The sequence below is a fragment of the Coturnix japonica genome, chromosome 5 (assembly GCF_054131305.1).
Source record: "Coturnix japonica strain WE chromosome 5, WE-NBRP24, whole genome shotgun sequence".
NCBI lineage: Eukaryota > Metazoa > Chordata > Aves > Galliformes > Phasianidae > Coturnix > Coturnix japonica.
Window position 1 is genome coordinate 29931617 of NC_140667.1, and position 18257 is coordinate 29949873.

An 18257-nucleotide genomic window follows, 5' to 3' on the forward strand; every position below is an offset into this window, starting at 1 on the left:
TAGAGTCCAGGTCCCGTGACCTATCGTGTTGTTCCCTGGGAGATGTAGTCTTCTTCTGTAAGTTGCAGATTCAGTAAAATTATTCATGCTTAATATGATGTTATGATGTGGAATACTGATAGCAAAAATTACAAAATTATTAAACCATGACAGTTTGCTTAGTTGTTCAATAATGCACAGTCTATTTAAAAAGAAAGTCACGGTGAATGTTTACTTTTTAAAAAGGCAAGATAAGAAAACATCATGAATAATGACAAATCATGTTGACTTTATAACTGGAATCAACACTTTCAAAACATTCAGAAGTATTGTTTTTCCTTCAACTCCTAATCCACTGTTTTAGCAGAAAGCTCCGTAACTCTCCATACAGGCAGACTAAAACTAACAAGAAGAAACCAAGGAAAGGGCAAGTGGCTGCTATCTGAAAAGAATTGATGAATAAATGTGTTTGACACGAAGGTTGGATTTAAATATCTGTTCCAATTTCTTTGCTTAAAATGTATGTACACACATACATATATACGTTAGTACAAGCATATGGAAAAACTCAAGAGTCAGAGACTTGCTATTTCTTATGCTTTTAAAGCGGAAAGGAATGAGAAAAGGGAAAGGGGAGAAAGAGATGGAATGGAAATGTACCAGAAGTTTACCAGAAATTATCCCAAAATTACCAAAACAATCGATCTGTTTCTCTACATATTAGCATTAATAAAGGAAGGAATAGCACAGACCAAATATTACTCTTTACCCTACTGTCTCTCTCACTTAAATCTGCAGAAAAGTAGACAGGTGAAAGTTTCTTTAGGTCTGCAGTTATCATGTAGAAATGTATGTTCAGATTTAATCTTCTTCTCAGCCTTCGTTAGGGCAATTTTATTTCTTTAACAAGGACAGTCATTAGACCTGAATGCAAAGAAAAAATGGATGCAGACTTTCTGTGAACTTCAAAGCAACTACATTTTGTGAAAGCAGCTTCATGTGGAGAGAGAGAAGGGCTGAGATCTTGTGCTCTGTTTGGATGTCTGCACACTGACGGCAACATTCTGAGTTGCATACTGTCAACATTTTACTATAATCCCAAAGTAAGGGTCAGTTCATCACAACTCGAATAGCAATGCATTTTGCAGCATTTCCCTAATATCTTAACATTTGAGCCAGATGTTTCAAATAGTTTGCATAGTTAGAAAAGACTGATTGCAAGGAAATTTTACGCTCACAAAGCAAGACCAGAACCACAAGCCAAAACAATGAACCTAAGCCTGTTGCATTCATCACAGCAACACAGTCTTGAGGTGCTATTATTGCATAGCAGGGAAAAGGGCATCTGTGTTCTTCGCCACCCCTCACCCCCACTGCTCAATACATCATTGTTGCCTCCCCTGATGCTGTACAGGCTTCAGAGGAATGTCAGATCCCCCCTCAGTACCTTGGATGACACTGCAAACGTTTGGTCTACTCTGGTCCACAAATGTTTCCAAAAATCCATGAGATTTGGAACCTACAGCTTACATTTGTTTCACGTTAAGGAAGAATTTTGCAAATAGTGTTATTAAGTGGTATGAGGGATCAATAACTTCATAGACAACATAGTTTCTTCTACAAATCTTGTGCATAGAAAACCACTGCTTCTTTAGCCTAGATCATTGTTTTAGGGAAGGTAAAAGATAACTTATTTAAAGGCAGACTTTGGACAACAACAGGGTGCAGAAGCCTGTGATTTTAAGCTTGGAATATTCTGCATAAATACATCAGCAAAGCAATAATTGCTTCTAAAACATACCAAAAAATTCACCACAAGCAAAAGAAGCCAGATACCTTCAATGCTCTGTGGGCCCACCAGGTTCATGGCCTGGTGCGCTGGGTACTCCACACGGGGCTGGGCGATGCCCAGCTGCTCCATCACCCCATGGAGCAGCCTCTGAATGTCAGCTTCAGAGACCCTGTCTGGAGTTCTGGCGCTGTGGCTGTAAGCTGAGGCCAACCCGAACAGCAGCAGGAACGTGGTGGTACGAAGCATGGTGCTTGCCATCCTGGCAGCCAACTGCAGTCTGGGAAAAATAAAGAGACCTGATTAGAAATGGTAGTGAAAATGAAGTGGGAATAACTCTCCTCTTATTATTACACAACGCAGCTCACTACCTCCAGCTTCTAGAGTCAGACGAGGGTCTTTGGGGGCCAGAGGGGAACAGCAAAGAGCTTCTTCCCTTCAGAAAAACAAAACAAAGCAAAACAAAACTGTGAGTTGCCCAAATCTGTGTTCTGCTCTGTGTTTCCCTGCTGTGCTCATTAAGCAGCCACTGCAAACAAAATGGATCCACTGCTTCATTTAATGAAAATTGGTTTCCCCTCCCCCACATGTTTGTTATGCTGTTTTGTAAACCTCTGGGCTCAATATAAAGCCTTCTTAAGATGGGAAACGCTTCCCAAGCTGTACACTTGCACTGTCTGAAAAACCAAGCACTGGGAACAGCAGAACAACCTCCATTGTGGCTTTATTTCTGCCATAAGACAGGAGGCTGCCTACTGCACATACATCATCTTCCCACCTGAAGCAGAGAAGGGTTCATTCGGTTCCCCTGAATGCTTTCACTAAAAGGCTACAACGTACATCTTAATTAAACACAAAAACAAAATTAAACTAATCACTATTGTCTCAGGCTGAATTTTAATCAGAGCATTTGGTTCCCAACGCTCATTTTCCCATCACACTACAGTCACAATGCCTATCTCCAATCTCTTAACCAAACAAAGACCCGCTCGGCCCCCCCTTTGGCCTCCCAGTTTTCCCACACCAGACATCAGGGTTTTCCACTAGCCCTCGCCAGGAACCCTACAATGACTTTAAGGCAAAAATGGCTGAAAAAACAACGCCGGCAATATTCCCCTCTCGCCTGCGCGGCTCCAGCGCACCGCACATCCCCACCAGCCTCTGCAGGAGGCAGCTTCGCACAGCCTGAACAGCCGTCTGCTACCTAGAGAAAACTGCCCGCTTTCTGCGCATTACCCGCACGACGAGGCGGAGGGCAGCACGGCTCCCCGCTGCCGGCAAGGAGCCGGATGAAAGCGGGCGGCAGCCCCAGCCGTAGCCCCAGCCCCGAGCCTCGCCGTACCGCACTCACCTCCGTCCCACTCCCGGCTCGGTTCTGCGGGTGCAGCGTCTCCGCGGCCGCGCATCCTCCGTGCGCAGCCCCGGCCCCCCCGGGCACCTGGTGCTGCCGCGCACCGCCTGTGTTTGTTTAACGGGTATTGAGGATGCCCGCTGCAACACGCCGAATGCAACGCTCCGACAACTTTCGGTTTATATTTAGTAGATTGACGCCGTTATAGGGATGTCACCTCTTGTTTTCAACGCCGCGCTCATCTTCTCGCCCGGATTTTTCTTCCAGAATAGGATGCTCCGCAGCCGAACTGCGGGCCGGCAGCATTACGTAACGGCAGGATACAAGGCGACCGCACGGCAGCTCCCAGAGCTTGCAGGTAAAGGGCGGCTGCAGGATAAGCACATCAGCAAACAGCAGCTCGAGCTGCCGTTAACAGAAAACACTGTAAAAGAATCTCTCCGTATCTGAAGTCTACAATCCATAGCACTCAGCAAAACAATCCTTTCTAAGGACTGTTTTGTTTAACCTAACTGCTGCTGCTGCGAATTTCATGCCTTCCATTTTAGAATGGAGATACCTATAGAAACCTCCAGCCTTGATGCTTCAGAGAACACAAGGCACAGAAAACGCTCTCAGCAGGTGCCTGACGTTCATTTCCTGCGCCCGCTCCCTTTTTATATATCAGTAACTCACCCAGAGCAGGTCTCTACTGCTTAATCCTGCACCTGCTATTTCTACTCCCTTTCTCCAAAACGCCTGTTTACAAAACGAAGCGATTATGTGCCTAACAATTCTTTGTAACCTCTAAAATCAAAGCTCAGCACTTCCTCTGAAGGTCTTCGTTGGATTTTAAGGGTTGGTTTGTCAGGCCCCCACCAAAATCTCCCTGATTTAAGTTTGCTAATTTGTGATCAAAATAATTAACTTTTTCCTCTCTTCCAGGTAACATCTCACTTGTTTTAAAGCCTCTCAGTCACCTTAGCCGGCTGGCTTCTGGAAGTGAGCCTACTTTCTTGCTTGCTTTGGGTCTTAAACCCATTATTAGTAAGCAAAGACATTCAGCTGGTATTGAGGTAGCAGTCATCTCCTAAGCTATCCACCACAATAGCCTGAGATGTTGACAAAAGAAAGTAACTTGGAATTTGGATTGCAGCACCTCACTTTACAGATGATTCAGCTTAAAGCTTCTAAAGCCCAAGAAGCAGATCAGTCCAACTGCCGGACTTGTGCAAAGATCTGTTGTGCCTTCACATTACACATTTATCGGAGAAAGCAACAAACAAAGGAAGCAATACATAACCACAAACCACATGCTTCTTAAACTGTTTGCATGACAGCTTAATCTAAGCAGAATCTAGAATAATTGCTACTGTGGATCCCCGCTCTGACACCCACCCCAAATAAGGGAAAGAACCAGAAAGGAAGCAGATCCAGTCCCCTCATTAATAGATCACTTTAAAAGCCTACTCTTGCTGATGCTAGTAATGAAAATCACCGACGCACATCTTTGAGAGCCAGAACAGAACTATTTCTGATTTCAGCACTTTCTGACTCGCTCACTGATGCTCACAGTCTTTGTGTATATGACAACATAAGCTAAATTTCTAAGTCATTATAGAAGAATGGGCTCAAAGAAGGAACAAAACCCATGGTTTTATTAAAACCAGAAGTATCCAGTGCTTTCAGCTCTTATATTTTGCCAGACAATTTGCACATACAGAAGACTAACACAGTTTCAAGCGTTCACTCTTAAATAATTTTACAATTGATGACAAACAGTTTTCGTTCCAAAAGATGTAAACAATTGCTTGTGCAAATCAACTTTTGACAGACTATGGCTTCATACAATCATCCCCCCTTGCAACAACATCAGCATCTAAAATCATCTTCCGCACCATCCAGTTCACACTATTCTATTGCTCTAGTAATAAGTTAAGACTGTCTTTCCATTGTAAAACATTTTGCTGCCCACAACTGAAGATACTTGGTACACATTGAAGAAGGCATTGCCTGAAGAAATGTTAGGACTTCCCATTGCCTGCGTATTTAATCCAACAGAAATAAAGTACATTTCTCAAAAGCAGAATTGGTAATAGGCCCAACTTAAGTGTCAAATTGTGCTACAATGCATTTGAAACTAGGAAGTAAAAGAAATCAATAAGATCCAGCACCCAGACGTTCTTTACATGTCTGTTTGTAATTGGTGTTTAGTCTAAATGCTGCAAGATTTGTTGTGGGACACACAGGGTGCTCTTAGAAGCTGAGGTAAACAAACAAAAATGCAAACATTTGTAAAAACACTAAAATCAAATCAATTTGAACGAACTGACTAGCAGTTATAAAAGCATAAGTAAAAAAAACCTCAACTTAAAACCCAAGTTGTAATGTACAATGTATAGACTTGTACAAATTACAAAAACAATGTAGATTTCCCAAAGGCGAGCTAAGTTACAATAAGCTCATTTCACAATCATAATTAATCCTACAAATCTACTGGTTTTGCAGTTGGCAGCAGTTTCACTGTAGATATTGGATTCTTTGGAGAGCCTCTGTAACGAGCTTTTTCTTTTCCTGGAGCACTTCTAGTGACTGTAGACTTTTCTGCTGCAAAATCTGGAATTTTTACATCTGCATTAACTTTTAAGCAAGATTTCACTGTTTCCTGATTGGTTACATCTTCTAGAACAGACTTCGGATGAACAGTCACTTTCTGTCTGTAGATTCCAGCAGTTCTTACAGAACCATCAGGCTTGTCTGACAGAAACAGATTTCTGCAGTGTGGTTTGGATGTTAAGTCAAGCTGAATGTGAGATGCAGAAACTTGGTTAAACGCCCTTTCGCTCCTGAGTGACAAAGCACTGGAATTCTTATTGGGTTTTTCTGTGCAGGAGGAGAGTGCAGAATCACAGCTCAAAGATTTTACAAGTGGTGAACCAACATCATTAGCTATACTGAGCTGAGAGCTTATGGATCTTTTGTTAGCCTCCAATAAGGAATTCATTCTTCTTACAGACTGCCGAACAGGAGTACGTTGGAATTTAAGAGGTGGCTTAGTTTTGCTTGCAGAACTGGGTTCATTTAACGAAAGCTTGTTAAACCACTGTATGTGGTCAGAAACCTTTCCATGGTCAGGAACAGCTGATGCCTTAGTTAAAGCTTTAGCAGAACTTTCACCTTGCAAGTGTTGGTTGCCCACTTCATTTCCTGATAATTGCAAGGCAGGAAGCTGTTCTGCCCCTGGAAGTTTAGCAGTACCTCCTCCTAAATTACAGCATTTTACCGTACTATCTTCAGCTGTTTGTGAATGCATTAGCTCTAGTTCCTCTTTTCTTCCAAAGGAATCTGATTTTTTTAAGTCATCGTTTGATGAACTGTTCTGAACCGTCAAATTGCCTTCTCTGGCCAGTACCTGTGTCACTGGAGGTTCTATTACATTTCTTGTATCTGGTTTCTGGACCTGAAGTTCAATCTCAATAGAAGTTCGGAAGGTTTTTTTCTCCAAAGTTTTAATTTCATCTTTTTCTGGTTGCTGCTTATCAATAGCATAGGATTGACACGGTTGGTGGAGCAGCTCTCTGGACTCTACCTTTGCTGGACTGAGAGAAACTCCAGCTACAACTTCTTTCTGTGGACTAAGTCCTGTGAGAGATTCTTTGAATGTTTCATCTGTTACACCTGAGAAAGACGACTTTGTATCAGATCTCCCATGGTGAAGATTACTTCCAGACGCAGAGAAAGCTTGTTTAACTTTCAGTAACGTTTCTGCAGTTAAATTATTTGCTTCTTCACAAAGCTTTAACCTGCTGTCTTGTTGATCTTCAGCTGTAGGTTTGTAGTCATCAGGAAGAACTGAAGGCTTTTCAAATATGAAAGCAGATTCTGAAGAACTATTTTCTAGCTGAATTCCCTCATTGCTGCTGATCTCCTGAGAATCTGTAACAGTAGGACTATTCCATGACATTCTGTAAACAACTTTGTTGCGGCATTTTGGAGTTAACAAGTTTTCTTCTGACTTGCTCACATTCTTTGAACCTTAAAATAAATGTTACAGGTGTTTAATAGTAACATATTGCAATTTAAATTTAAAGGACAAAATTTTTGCTAATGAAGGTTACCATTGCAGCACTGAATTTAAAGGTGCCATTAAACTCTGTCATTTTAGAGATGTGACTTCAGTTCTTCATAGTATGATCTTTTTTCACATCTCATCATGTTTAACCAGAAGAGAACTGCTAAGATACATTAAAAGCAAAAGCTTGTCCTAAACAAAATTCCCCCCCCCCAAAGAAGCCACTATCATTTACTTGTCCTTAGCTTACTAGCTAGAAACACTCTTAATCCAATTGTTCTCTGCAAGAAGTTACTTTTGCCTTACAAAAATTGCACCCCCACCCCCCACCACTGTGTTCTGTCAGATATTTACCTTTCTTATGGACTTTTTCATTGATACATGGGCTGAAGAGTACACCTCTTTTTGTACATTCAGAACCATTTTCCAAACTTTGTTGACTTGCAAGACGCCTTCCGATATTTTCAGCTCTATTAGCAACTGTACATCCTGATGCAACATTCTTGTAAGAAAATAGAAAAAAGTGGAGCCGCATTTATAAAGAAATCACCAGGATAAAGCTATGCAAATCATAGTGACAGCAACCTTTTCCTGGCCACACTTCATCTTCCCCCCATTATCTGTTGACCTACATAAGAAACAGCCTATCTGCAGCAAGATAGGTTTAACCACTCTATGAATACAGTGACTGCATGCACAGCCTCTGCAAAATTGGAGGTTCAGAAACAGTGAGAACCATTGATCACAACTGCATTGGACTCGATCCAGCTGTCAGATAAGTCCCTATCCATTTGCTTGCTCACTCTGTCTCCAGCAGGTCATCAGATAGAAACGGAATAGGAAAGAACAAAGAAAAAAAAAAATACACCATTATAAAACAAACAAAACCTCAGAAAAACTTCTATAAGTGATGCAAAAGCTCATATCAGTCAACCATCAGCAGACTGATGACCAGCCAGTCCCCAAGCACTGGCCACTTAGCAATACAAATTTTTTAAGAATGACATTATACAGTATGGAATAATAGTCTTTTCAGTCAATTCAGGTCAGCTGTCACAATTGTGTGCTGTGCCAGCATCTTGTTCCACTCCAACCAAGCCCAATGCAACAATCAGTTACTGCTATTAAAACAAACCTACAGATTCTTGCACTTGATAGCAGGTCCAGTTGCACTCTTATCCCACCATCAGCAATCAAGTCCTTCAAGCTGGTGCAAAGCAACGCCCAAAACTTTAGTCAAAAGTTTGCATTGTAATAGAAGTTGCATACTTACCATGTCCCTACTGCTTTTCCCCAAACCAAACTTCAAGCGTAATGACCTGCGAACCATTTCTTTTCGGCTAATTTTTGGAGAAAAGCAACCTGTTTTTCCTGATTCAGCCCTGGGAAGAAAAAGAGGAAGAAGTGACACTGAAAATTCTTTGGAAGGCAATGATAACATCCTTACACTTCTTTCCTCTGCTTTGATGGCTCCTATTACCTTCACGTCAAGCTTTTTTAGTAGGCACAGAAAGGTTCCCTTGAAGTCATTATATGACACTTTTTTATTGTTTTGAACTAGATTTTACTGCCTATGATCATTATGAAAATTATTAATAAAGTCTGTTGTGTTTTAAACACAAAAAATCATTTTAAAAACTGAATGAGATTTTACACACAGTCAAGGAGCTTAGATTTGAATAATTTGCATATTATTTGAGAGTTAAGGCTATTTACCTGTACAATTTCTTGCTTGCAAGTCTTTTACTTCTTCTGTTCCCTGTGCTGGACAAGTGATTTTCACCACACGTTGAAGGAGATAAAGTTTGAGGGGACTCAAGAGACACACAAGGGCTTGCTTCAAACTGAACTATAGGAACAAAATACATATTATTCTTAGAATAACCATCAAGTTTTCAGGTAAGTATTAAACAGATAACGCAGCAAAGAGTAGATCAGATACTTCACTTATTTTCTGCAGGGATGGCTTCAGTTATTTTGACTTCCCTTTTTTTTTTTTTTTTTAAAATTGGTTAGCAATAAAACGTGTGCTACAGAAAAAAACTACTTCAAGCTGCAAGGGGAAAAAATTAAGACATCATATTTACCTGATGCTGGTGTGGAGCTGCTATTAAAAATACTACTTGGTAACAACTCAAAACCAAGACTGTGCATAAAAGATCTTCTCTTCTTGCTGGACAAGCCCTGGGAGCAATCAGCTGGGAGCTTACGTTTAGTACTTGGGGTAAGAACCACTGGAGTCACAGATGGAAGGACTGAAAATAAGAAAATCAAAATTTTCAACAACAGCTTAAAAGAGTGAGAGTTTACTACTAGAACACAGCATTGTTGTTTACCCCAAAAGGTGATATAAAAGCTTAGTTAAAGAGCATGCATTTTGAACAGGCAAAAGCAGTCAGTATAGCTAAGTTGGTTTCATTTTCTTGGGATTTTTTGGTGGGTTTTTTTTTTGTTTTTTTTTTTTGGTTGGTTGGTTGGTTTGGTTTTTGGGGTTTAGTTCTTGCTTGGCTGTTTTATTCACAAGCTAGTGTGCCAGAAAGGAAAACCCAAAGCCACATACTAATAATGTAGGCAGTACAAAAAAGACAAAGAAAAAAGTACAGTCATTTCTCTTCAAGAAAGACTAAAATTGAAGGAAGTCCTTCAATTTTCAAGTCGAGATAAAATTCTACACTACTGAAGCCTTAGTGCACGTTAGACAAAAAGCAAAGTTATTATGCTAGAACCAGCCCACCGCTGCAGTGATTGTAGCTGCCGCAAGAGCTCAACTAAATGCAGTATCTTGATCAAAAAATTGTATCTGTGTTCATGGTTTTACACAACTGAAGCAATCATTTATCTTCAGTTAAAATTCTTGAGCTGTGCCGAGGGATATGGCATACAAATCCAGAAGATACTGCACGCGCTCTATTTAGCACAAATACACCAATACCTACCGCTTCTGTCTTGCTGAGGTGTAGTGGAGGGTGTTCGGTTAGATTTAAATTTATTCAATGCTCCACTAACAATATCTGAAACGCAAGACACCGAGCAATCAAATTTAAACATGAAATTTGTCTTGCTCTATTTTCAACTGAAGTTTAACTTGCATTCTTTCATAGATACAAAACAAATCAGTTAAAAGGCTGTTTTACATACAGAAACCTGCAGCCCAGATCATATCATCGTACTTATGTTGCTTTCACAATAGCAGAACAATTCTGCTTAAAAAAAACAACAAAAAACAACCCCACAGAATTCTACCAAGCGCTATAAAGCTCTATGCTTTCCAATTTCTTGGTTTCCTGTAGGCACACTCAGAAGGCATTCATTCAAGACTTTCTCACAGAATTCACCAAGCAATTCTCTTGGACCTGAGAAGAGGTTTACGCATTTACCTTAGACCCAAACACAAGAATTAAATTCTGGTCTTGCAAAGAATGTACAACTTCTATTATTTTGTCTTAGAGGAGAAATGAATCCCATAGAACACAAATGAGTTTTTAACTGTTTTTCCTGCTTCTAAGAGGAAACTGAAGGATTTTTATGAAGTACTCCTGCAACATACAGCTGCATTTCCACGTGTTCATTGCAAAGCTCAGCAAACTGTAATGCTGTGGTGGGGAATTCTATGGTGACTGGCAGCTGTCAGACAGTTTTTCAGATCTCAGATTCAGATCAATATACACTGAAATATAGTAATGTTATGTTTTATCACATCTGGAGAACACAGAAGTTGCATATTACCAGAACCTATTCCATAGAATTAACAAGTTCTAACTGCTTCTCCTTAAAACTGGAACACTAACAAGCATTTATCACTTGGTTGACATCCGTTCTTCACAAAATATTACACAAAAGCATGCCTTGGCTAAACATACACAGCAATAAAGCCTTAAAGTCAGTTGTTGTCAGGTTTAATATTCCAAGAGTTAGTTAAACATACATACAAATTTTTCTAACAGTACATACAAGATCTGTATTATAGTTACAATTAAACTGTGTAATTCTAATGATCAATGTAGCTTCTTTGTTTCAAAGTAAGAAGTACTACATCCTTTTAAAGAAAAAAAAAAATGTAATTCAGATCTCGATAAAATTTACCCTGACCTTACCTTTTTTAAGCCATTAGAAAACCATTTTCTCATCCACCTATGTTTTTTTCTAAACCTAGGTTAAACCAAGAGCTTTTAGAAACTCATAGAAGTGTATTTAAATCTCTTCTATTAAAGCTGTGCTGTCTGAAAATAAAGCAATCAACTAAACCAGTTCAGTAGGAGTTGCATCAGTTTCAAGCCCCACAGAAATCAATTTGATTTCAAATATAAAGATGTGCTATCCTACATTAAATATTTCAGAACTCAGTAATAATGAACTGTATTTATGTAAAACGAGTTTAAAAGTACTTAGAAATTAATAAAGTGGATTAAGAAAATTTGCACATACGCAATATATGTTAAGTCTACAGTGCATTTCCCTAAACATTCATGATCCTATATACACAAGACACACAATTGTGACAGCATTCATTATATCGCATCTGATTCTTTGAAAGTTCCTAATTTCCACAGAAATAGTGTACTTCCAGAAGTACAATCTTCCCAGGTCAGGCACACCTGAAGCTGCAAATAACATGTTTCAGTGGCTAAGCCTTTCACATGAAAGACTTACCCCCAACGCTTCGGTGCCTCCTCCTCTTACATTCACCAGGAGATTCATTTTCACTGTCTTCACAGCCTCTCACTGAGGGAGTAGACTGAAAGGGGTCAACTCCCAACATTGCAGGAATCTTTTCCAAGATAAATTCTGGTACCTGTCCTGGATTTGTTAAGAAATATTTTTTAAAGTTATTTTAGAAGTTGAAAAAGTTGTTTACAAGTAAGTACAAGACAGTTTAACAAACATGGATCACTTACCAATTTCTTCTGCGTGGTCAATGAATGTCTGCACCACAGCAGCCTGCAAACGAATTTTTTTTTCTGTACTCGTAGACAACTTCTCATTTTCATTTGAGTGCAAGAGGTTGGGTGCAAAAATCACTGCCAGGTTACTGCTATCCATTCTGTTTTCATTAGATCTTAAGAAAAGAGTATACTTTTAAATGCAGGTTACTGGGACATAAGCAGCAGAGAGAGAAAGAGAAGAGCAAGCAACAAATACTGCTGGATAAAATGGAGCCACTCATTTGGGTGCTCGCATACCAAGACTAGTGGGAATGCTTATGCAACCTAGGCACAGCAATCGCACATATTGAACTCAGTATGTTATAGCTTCCCATCACAGAATCAAAGAATTACCCAGGTTGGAAAAGATCTTGAAGATCATCAAGTCCAACCGCAGCTTAACCATAGTACCCTAACTCTAACAACCCTCTGCTAAATCATATCCCTGAGCACCACATCCAAACGGCTCTTAAACACATCCAGGGATGTGATTTAACCACCGCTCAGTTTTTGGAAACGCAACATATGAGATTAGGCTAGTTTAAGTACCCCTTCAGCTTTTCAAAGGATAAACACAGCATAAGGTTTTGTAAGAAAGACTTTTGGATTTAGGAAGGAAAAGACTGTGCCAATTACAGGAAATGGCTGCAAGTAAGAAAGTTTTCAAGTCAAAACCAAACACAGGAAGTATGCCCGAAAAGAGAAGTTCGCTGAATTTAGGAATATTTACAGTCACTGCTTTACATTACACTGACCTTAGGGACACAGTTCTCAGAAAGTTGAAGAAGTATCGCAGAGCTTCGATTGTTCTGTCAGTCATTAAGCATGAAAGCAACATAGTTGCAGCTTTCTTCCCGTTTGCTAGCTGCTGAGCTTTGAGAAGGCCATCTTGTAGATGAGGTGAAAGGATGGGTTCTGGCAGCTCTCTAAAGAACTGCTTGAGAAGCCCTGCAACATCACATGGTAGCGCGGCTGAGAGGCAGTTTTCACCTTGATCCAGCTTACTCTGAAATTGTTCAGAAGAAACATGATTTCAAGCATTCAGTGACAGATTTTTAAGATTATGCATTAATTCTGTAGGCTGCACCAGCCTTGTCTTTCATTTATTTTACATATCTACACTATCCATAAAGAGGTACAGATGATGTTATCTGACAAGAAGTCTTTAGTTACTGGTTCTCCACTATTCACATCCTTCTGGGGAGAACACCACTAAATCCCAACACAGCATCTATACTTGCTAACAACTTTGTTTAGTCACAAGTTTCTTTGGATAACCTGGGAAGACGAACAATTTACTGAGACATAACTAATGAAAAAAAAATAAGCTTTAAAGAATACCTTTAAGGCTTTTAAACGAACCAGAGATCCAGACTTCCTAAAGAGTCCTTCTGTATGAACATGTTCTTCCAGATATTCACAGGCATCAACGAGAAAGCTAAGGAAAGAACAGCAGTATACTTCTGAACTTCAGAATATATTCTTCAGAGAAAAAACACTTCATGATAAATAGATAAAGCATAATGCATAGAACCGTTTCCCCATGACAGTAAATGTAGAGACATTCAACAGTAGCAGCCAAGGCTCTGATGTTCCCATCTAAGTACTACCTCCCTCCTCTCCAAAGTGGAGCTGTTCCTATTCCCCCACACTATTTAACAAATATGGAATATTATACCTCCTCTGATGAAATCATAAAATAAACGTAGTTCTAAACAACACTAATTTACCTGGGAATACACCCATATTCTGGCACCAGCAATTGCGGCAGCGCATGAAAAGATGTTCCAAAGATTTTACCCTAAAATACAAAATCCAGTTAGTGTCATGCAGAATTGATGAGCTCAGTAACAAGTTATCACAGAAAGACACATACTCCACAAACAGAAGGATAGTTTAGACAAAAATAAATAAATAAGAGCAAAGAAAGTCTTTCAGAGGATGCAAATAAATGTTGTAAGGAAAAGCTCCATCACCTGTAAGCACTGGGGCCTATCCTGATTCTAGTTACAGCTAATGTAATAGTGTACAGGATTATATAATGTCAAATAATATACAGGTTTGGTTTTTTTGCAATATATTTTGCATAATTTTATTTTGCAAGGAGTCAGTTTTCTCATAAGGCCACAAAGCTGGTAACGGTACTTAGTAACAGGCTGCTCTGGATTCTCACCTTTTCAATTTGCTCAAGTCACATTTCTCTTTAAAAATATATAAAGAAAACAACCAACACAATGACTTGGAATAATAACTTCTTTAAAAGAAGAGATTTTCTCTTCATTTGATGCACTCAGGACTGCTCTTTCAATGAGGGTTAATCTCCACCCTACAGTCCAGAGAATGTTTCTGAACTCCTGTATTCAGGATAAGCATTTAAGAAACCATTATAAAACTACCACCTTATAACAAGACGTCAGAGTATTTGTTACACACTAGAAAACATGCAGATTCTTCAGCTGTTATTATCAAAGTAGACCTACAGCATTCACCTTTTTTTTCTTTGGTTCTGAATGTTTATCTGAGGTGACTGCAAAGTTGTACTGAATTGTAAGCTTGTATAACTGAAACAACTTGTATTTTTATTTGTTTATTCCACCTCTTCTCTATATAAATTACAGAAAACACAAGCTCAGCCCAACACAAAAGGATCACTGTCATTCTTAACTCGTACTTTTATTATCAGAAATGAATGCAGACTCTTGGTTATCTATGCCTGAAATTCAAAGTGCTGACTACAGAGGGAAAATAGTTAATAACTAACCCAGCAGGGCACCTTTGGCCTATCTGTCCTACAGAAAACAAACATCACAGGATAGAGAAACAGCAAAAAAGCTTCTGTTGTTGCAACCCAGGTAGCTACCATAAACACAAAAAGAAAATCAACTCCAAGATACAATCTATTTCTGTGTTTATGAAATGATGTAATCAGGAATTCCATTATCTTACAATTCAATACTTAAGATCTGTAACTGATATGTGGACAGACTGATCCAGTGGGTAGCAACCCCACAGTAGGTAGGAACTGGGTGGTCTTTGAGGACTCTTCCATCCCTGGCCATTCTCTAGTTCTATGACATCACTTGCTCTAGGCTGTGGTTGTCATAACAAAAGTCATGTTTTATCATAAGAACTGAAATGAAATTACGTCTGTTTCCTTATAGTAGGAGACACAATGCCAAACACATGCTATTCTCTACCACTTCCTACCTTGCTCATTTATTATTAATAATAATTTTCTTCCTCTTATAATACTTAAACTCTATAGGCAGCTATACAGGCATACATCAATACATGTTCAGTCTTTTTAACCTTCTCTTCCAGTACTAAGAAAAAAAACCTAGATCCATTACATTGACTTTGAGAAGGGGGGCAGCAAACTCATTTTGGCTCTGCTCTTCCTCTCTCCTTTTCCACATACCTCAACCCAAGCACATTGTTTTGTAATATCTTCAGCTGACTTTGAGCACGGGTTACTGCAGCATTTCGTAACATCTTCAATGAAAATGGTGCTACAGAAAGCTGGCACTGTTAGTGCTCAGCTCTGCATCACACCACTTGCATGGGGATCTTATTTAGGCTTTAAGAAGTGATTAATTCCTTGTCTTGAAAAGTAGGTTCTACCAAGGTATCAATGTTCTGAATTAGGCTTCTGTGGTGCACTGATCGCTCTCTACTGAGATAGCTCATATCTTAACTCAGAGGCCTGAGACAGGAAATTCTTTCAATGATTTAGCAGTAGGCATTTAAGGTAACAGGACATTTAATTCTTCAGAGTGCAGGCAGAGGAAGCGCAGGCCTGTACCAAAATACCCATAGGCACGTCTCAGGCCAAGAAACCATACAAATAAAGTCCATCAGGACACAATTCTAAGAGTACGTAGTACCTACATACACCAGCAAAGCGATTAAGATTTCGCTTTCACAGCGAGTGACGCTGAGTGAAACGGTGGAACCTGCTTCTTAACCACGTTAACCACGGGCACAGCGACAACCGCCAGCCGCCCCGCAGCCCCTCGATGACCCCAGGCTCCGCGCCTGCCTCGCCGGGAGCGGGCCGAGGTGGCACCGCGCCCCGCCAAGCCCCGTCGTGACCGCCGCCACGTTACACCCCCTACCTCTGCGGCCCCCACCGCGGGCTGCTTCGCCGCCGCCAAGCAAACCGCGCTCTTCACTTTGATCCCGTAGGACACGCGCAGCTCCTGCAGCACCGCCAGCCGCAGCAGGCCGCGCCGCTGCTCCGCCATCGCTGCGCCGCCGCCCCTCAGGTCCCACGCACCATAACCCCAACAACGTCCGCCGCCACCTGGCTCAAACCCAGCGCCAACCCCGTCCTCGCCTCCCATTGGCCGCCTCCCGTTCGAATTTAGGCCCCCGCCGCCCAACGGCCGGGCAGGGCTGGCCCGGGAGCGCCTGCTCCGCTCGGCTCCGCTCTGCCCCTCGCAGCGCCGCATTCGGGGCGCACGGTGGCGCTGTCACCCGCCGCCTCTGGTGTCGGGCTCTGCGGGGGGGCTGCAGCCTGGACGCCGGAGCAACGTCTTTCCTTTTGCCATCCCTGGCCTCCAGTCAGAGCCTTGTCACCAAGTTGGCTAGTTTGGGAATGAATTTCGGTTAAAATACCAAAACAATAAATTATAGTCGTAAAGTACCACTCAAAATAAGTACAAGAGTAAAAATAGGTGAACCTAGACTGATTTTAAAGTTTATTTATTGAAATATAAATTGAAATATGCAATGCAAAATAGTCTCATTTACTTCTAACTGGCCTGGGTAAGAATTAGGTAACTGAGTAAAACAGCCCCAGTTTAAGACTGTAGAACACAATTTATAACTAGGTATCTTAAAATTTAGCTTGAGCAATCACGATACAACTTGGTTTTCTGTAGTAATGCCGAATTACACAAGAGGGAGCTGTGATCTGCTAAATATTTTTAAAGCTCCAAGTCTTCTCTATTCGGAATTCACACTGAAGAAACCGCAGGATAGCGTATGTTATATTTGGTTTTTATCATTTTCCTTAAAAGAGGTGGAGATCTTCTTACTTTTTCCATTAGATATTTATGTCAAATACATTTGTCAAGTCTTGTAATGTCCTTTAAGTCACTATTTCAAAACATTTCTGCTTTATTTACAGGTAGAGACTGAGGCAGAAAAAAAAATACTTTGCAAATAAGAAACAAGCATCTAAATTAGGAGTCAGTTCCAGCAACCCAACTCAGATCTATTACACTCTTTCAAAAAACAAACTGGAAAAAAATAAAAAAGATAAACATCTTATTGGCCCCCTTTTTAACCTATAGGAATGTCTAGCAATTGGCATACCTGGCTTCTGGTTTTTAAGGTCTGTGGTGAAAAGCCTGTACTGAATGGCATTTATGGCAAAAATTCTTGTTTCAGCAACCACTCAGAATACTCAGTGGTTGAAACAACCAGAAACTCAGCTGCAGGAGATAGAAACAAGCGGTTTCAACAAGCAGAGTATCATGCAGAATAGGGAAAACAAAACTCACTCCTAAGTACTCCTCCCTGAAGAAACTCAACCTGGGGGGAAAGGGTGCAAGCACCTCTTACTCTGGTACGACATTGCCTCCTCATCCAAACAAACTCAGGGCAGAAAGATGAGCTAGAGAGGGATATTTACATATTGATGTCTTCAGTGTCTTTAAGTATAGTTTATTCTGAGTATCCTTCCTCATTCTAGCCTCTTCCTGGCTTTATCTCTCAATGAGAAATTATGCACCCAACTTCCAGTTGTCATCTCTGCACACTGTTCAGGCTGCATTTATGTCAGTTATGTTTCATTTCCCTCTCTCACTCCTGCCACTGCTCCGTCTTGTCATTAGTAAAATTTTTTTTCCCAGGACAGAAAATACTGGTAGAACTACCTCATGCAAATATCAGAATTATGTCAGAACCAGAACATTCTTTAAATTCTGAATACCCTTAGAATTTAAAGCTAAGTATATTCCCTGCCTCTGCAGGTGAAGCTTGATGAAAACTAATTCCAGATCAATAAAATAGTAAAGAAGAAGAATGTATTTAAAGCAAGAAAATAAGGATAAGGTTAGAAAGGATGCCTTCAAAACTGACAACATGAATTTCCTCTGAACAGTAGGTTTGGGATAGAGTAATTCTGTTTAACTCACCTTACAATAAGGCTGTGAATTT

At 40.4% G+C, this 18257-nt stretch overlaps 2 protein-coding genes and 1 long non-coding RNA gene across 6 annotated transcripts in view; 1 reads left to right on the forward strand and 2 right to left on the reverse strand.

Annotated features, from left to right (window-relative positions):
- Positions 1–3162, reverse strand: part of SCG5 (secretogranin V) — a 33272-nt gene extending 30110 nt beyond the window's left edge. Inside the window, exons 1-3 of one of the 3 annotated variants that reach the window (XM_015864877.3) lie at positions 3120–3162; positions 2140–2204; positions 1816–2048 (exon numbers count right to left, since the gene is read on the reverse strand). In XM_015864877.3, the coding sequence (XP_015720363.2) occupies positions 1816–2029 (214 nt within the window). In that variant the 5' untranslated portion in view covers positions 2030–2048; positions 2140–2204; positions 3120–3162. Of the gene's footprint in view, positions 1–1815; positions 2049–2139; positions 2205–3004 lie in introns of all 3 variants that reach the window. The other 2 variants (XM_085550373.1, XM_015864878.3) reach the window with 2 other exon arrangements.
- Positions 3163–3181: 19 nt separating this feature from the next.
- LOC146760733 (uncharacterized) lies at positions 3182–8796 on the forward strand. Its single transcript, XR_014947165.1, has 2 exons — positions 3182–3477; positions 4044–8796. It is a non-coding gene; the product is annotated as an uncharacterized LOC146760733 (long non-coding RNA).
- ARHGAP11A (Rho GTPase activating protein 11A) lies at positions 4735–16408 on the reverse strand. Of its 2 annotated transcripts, XM_015864874.3 has the most exons (12): positions 16208–16408; positions 13823–13893; positions 13434–13530; positions 12848–13098; positions 12066–12226; positions 11821–11967; positions 10107–10181; positions 9258–9425; positions 8887–9019; positions 8444–8552; positions 7525–7672; positions 4735–7133 (listed from the first exon to the last, which is right to left on the reverse strand). In XM_015864874.3, exons 1-12 carry the CDS (start codon positions 16334–16336, stop codon positions 5584–5586), a joined length of 3039 nt encoding a protein of 1012 aa, XP_015720360.2. In that variant the 5' UTR covers positions 16337–16408; the 3' UTR covers positions 4735–5583. The 2 variants fall into 2 exon arrangements, with proteins under 2 accessions (XP_015720360.2, XP_015720362.2); XM_015864876.3 differs by lacking the exon at positions 10107–10181.
- Positions 16409–18257: the final 1849 nt, after the last annotated feature.

Excerpts from the sequence above, each read along its gene's own strand:
- ARHGAP11A (XM_015864874.3), bottom strand. The coding sequence starts at position 16,336 with ATGGCGGAGCAGCGGCGCGGCCTGCTGCGGCTGGCGGTGCTGCAGGAG. Across the intron at positions 13,894-16,207 it reads CCGCGGTGGGGGCCGCAGAG|GGTAAAATCTTTGGAACATC; the intron begins GTAGGGGGTGTA and ends TTTGTATTTTAG. Across the intron at positions 13,531-13,822 it reads GAATATGGGTGTATTCCCAG|CTTTCTCGTTGATGCCTGTG; the intron begins GTAAATTAGTGT and ends TTCTTTCCTTAG.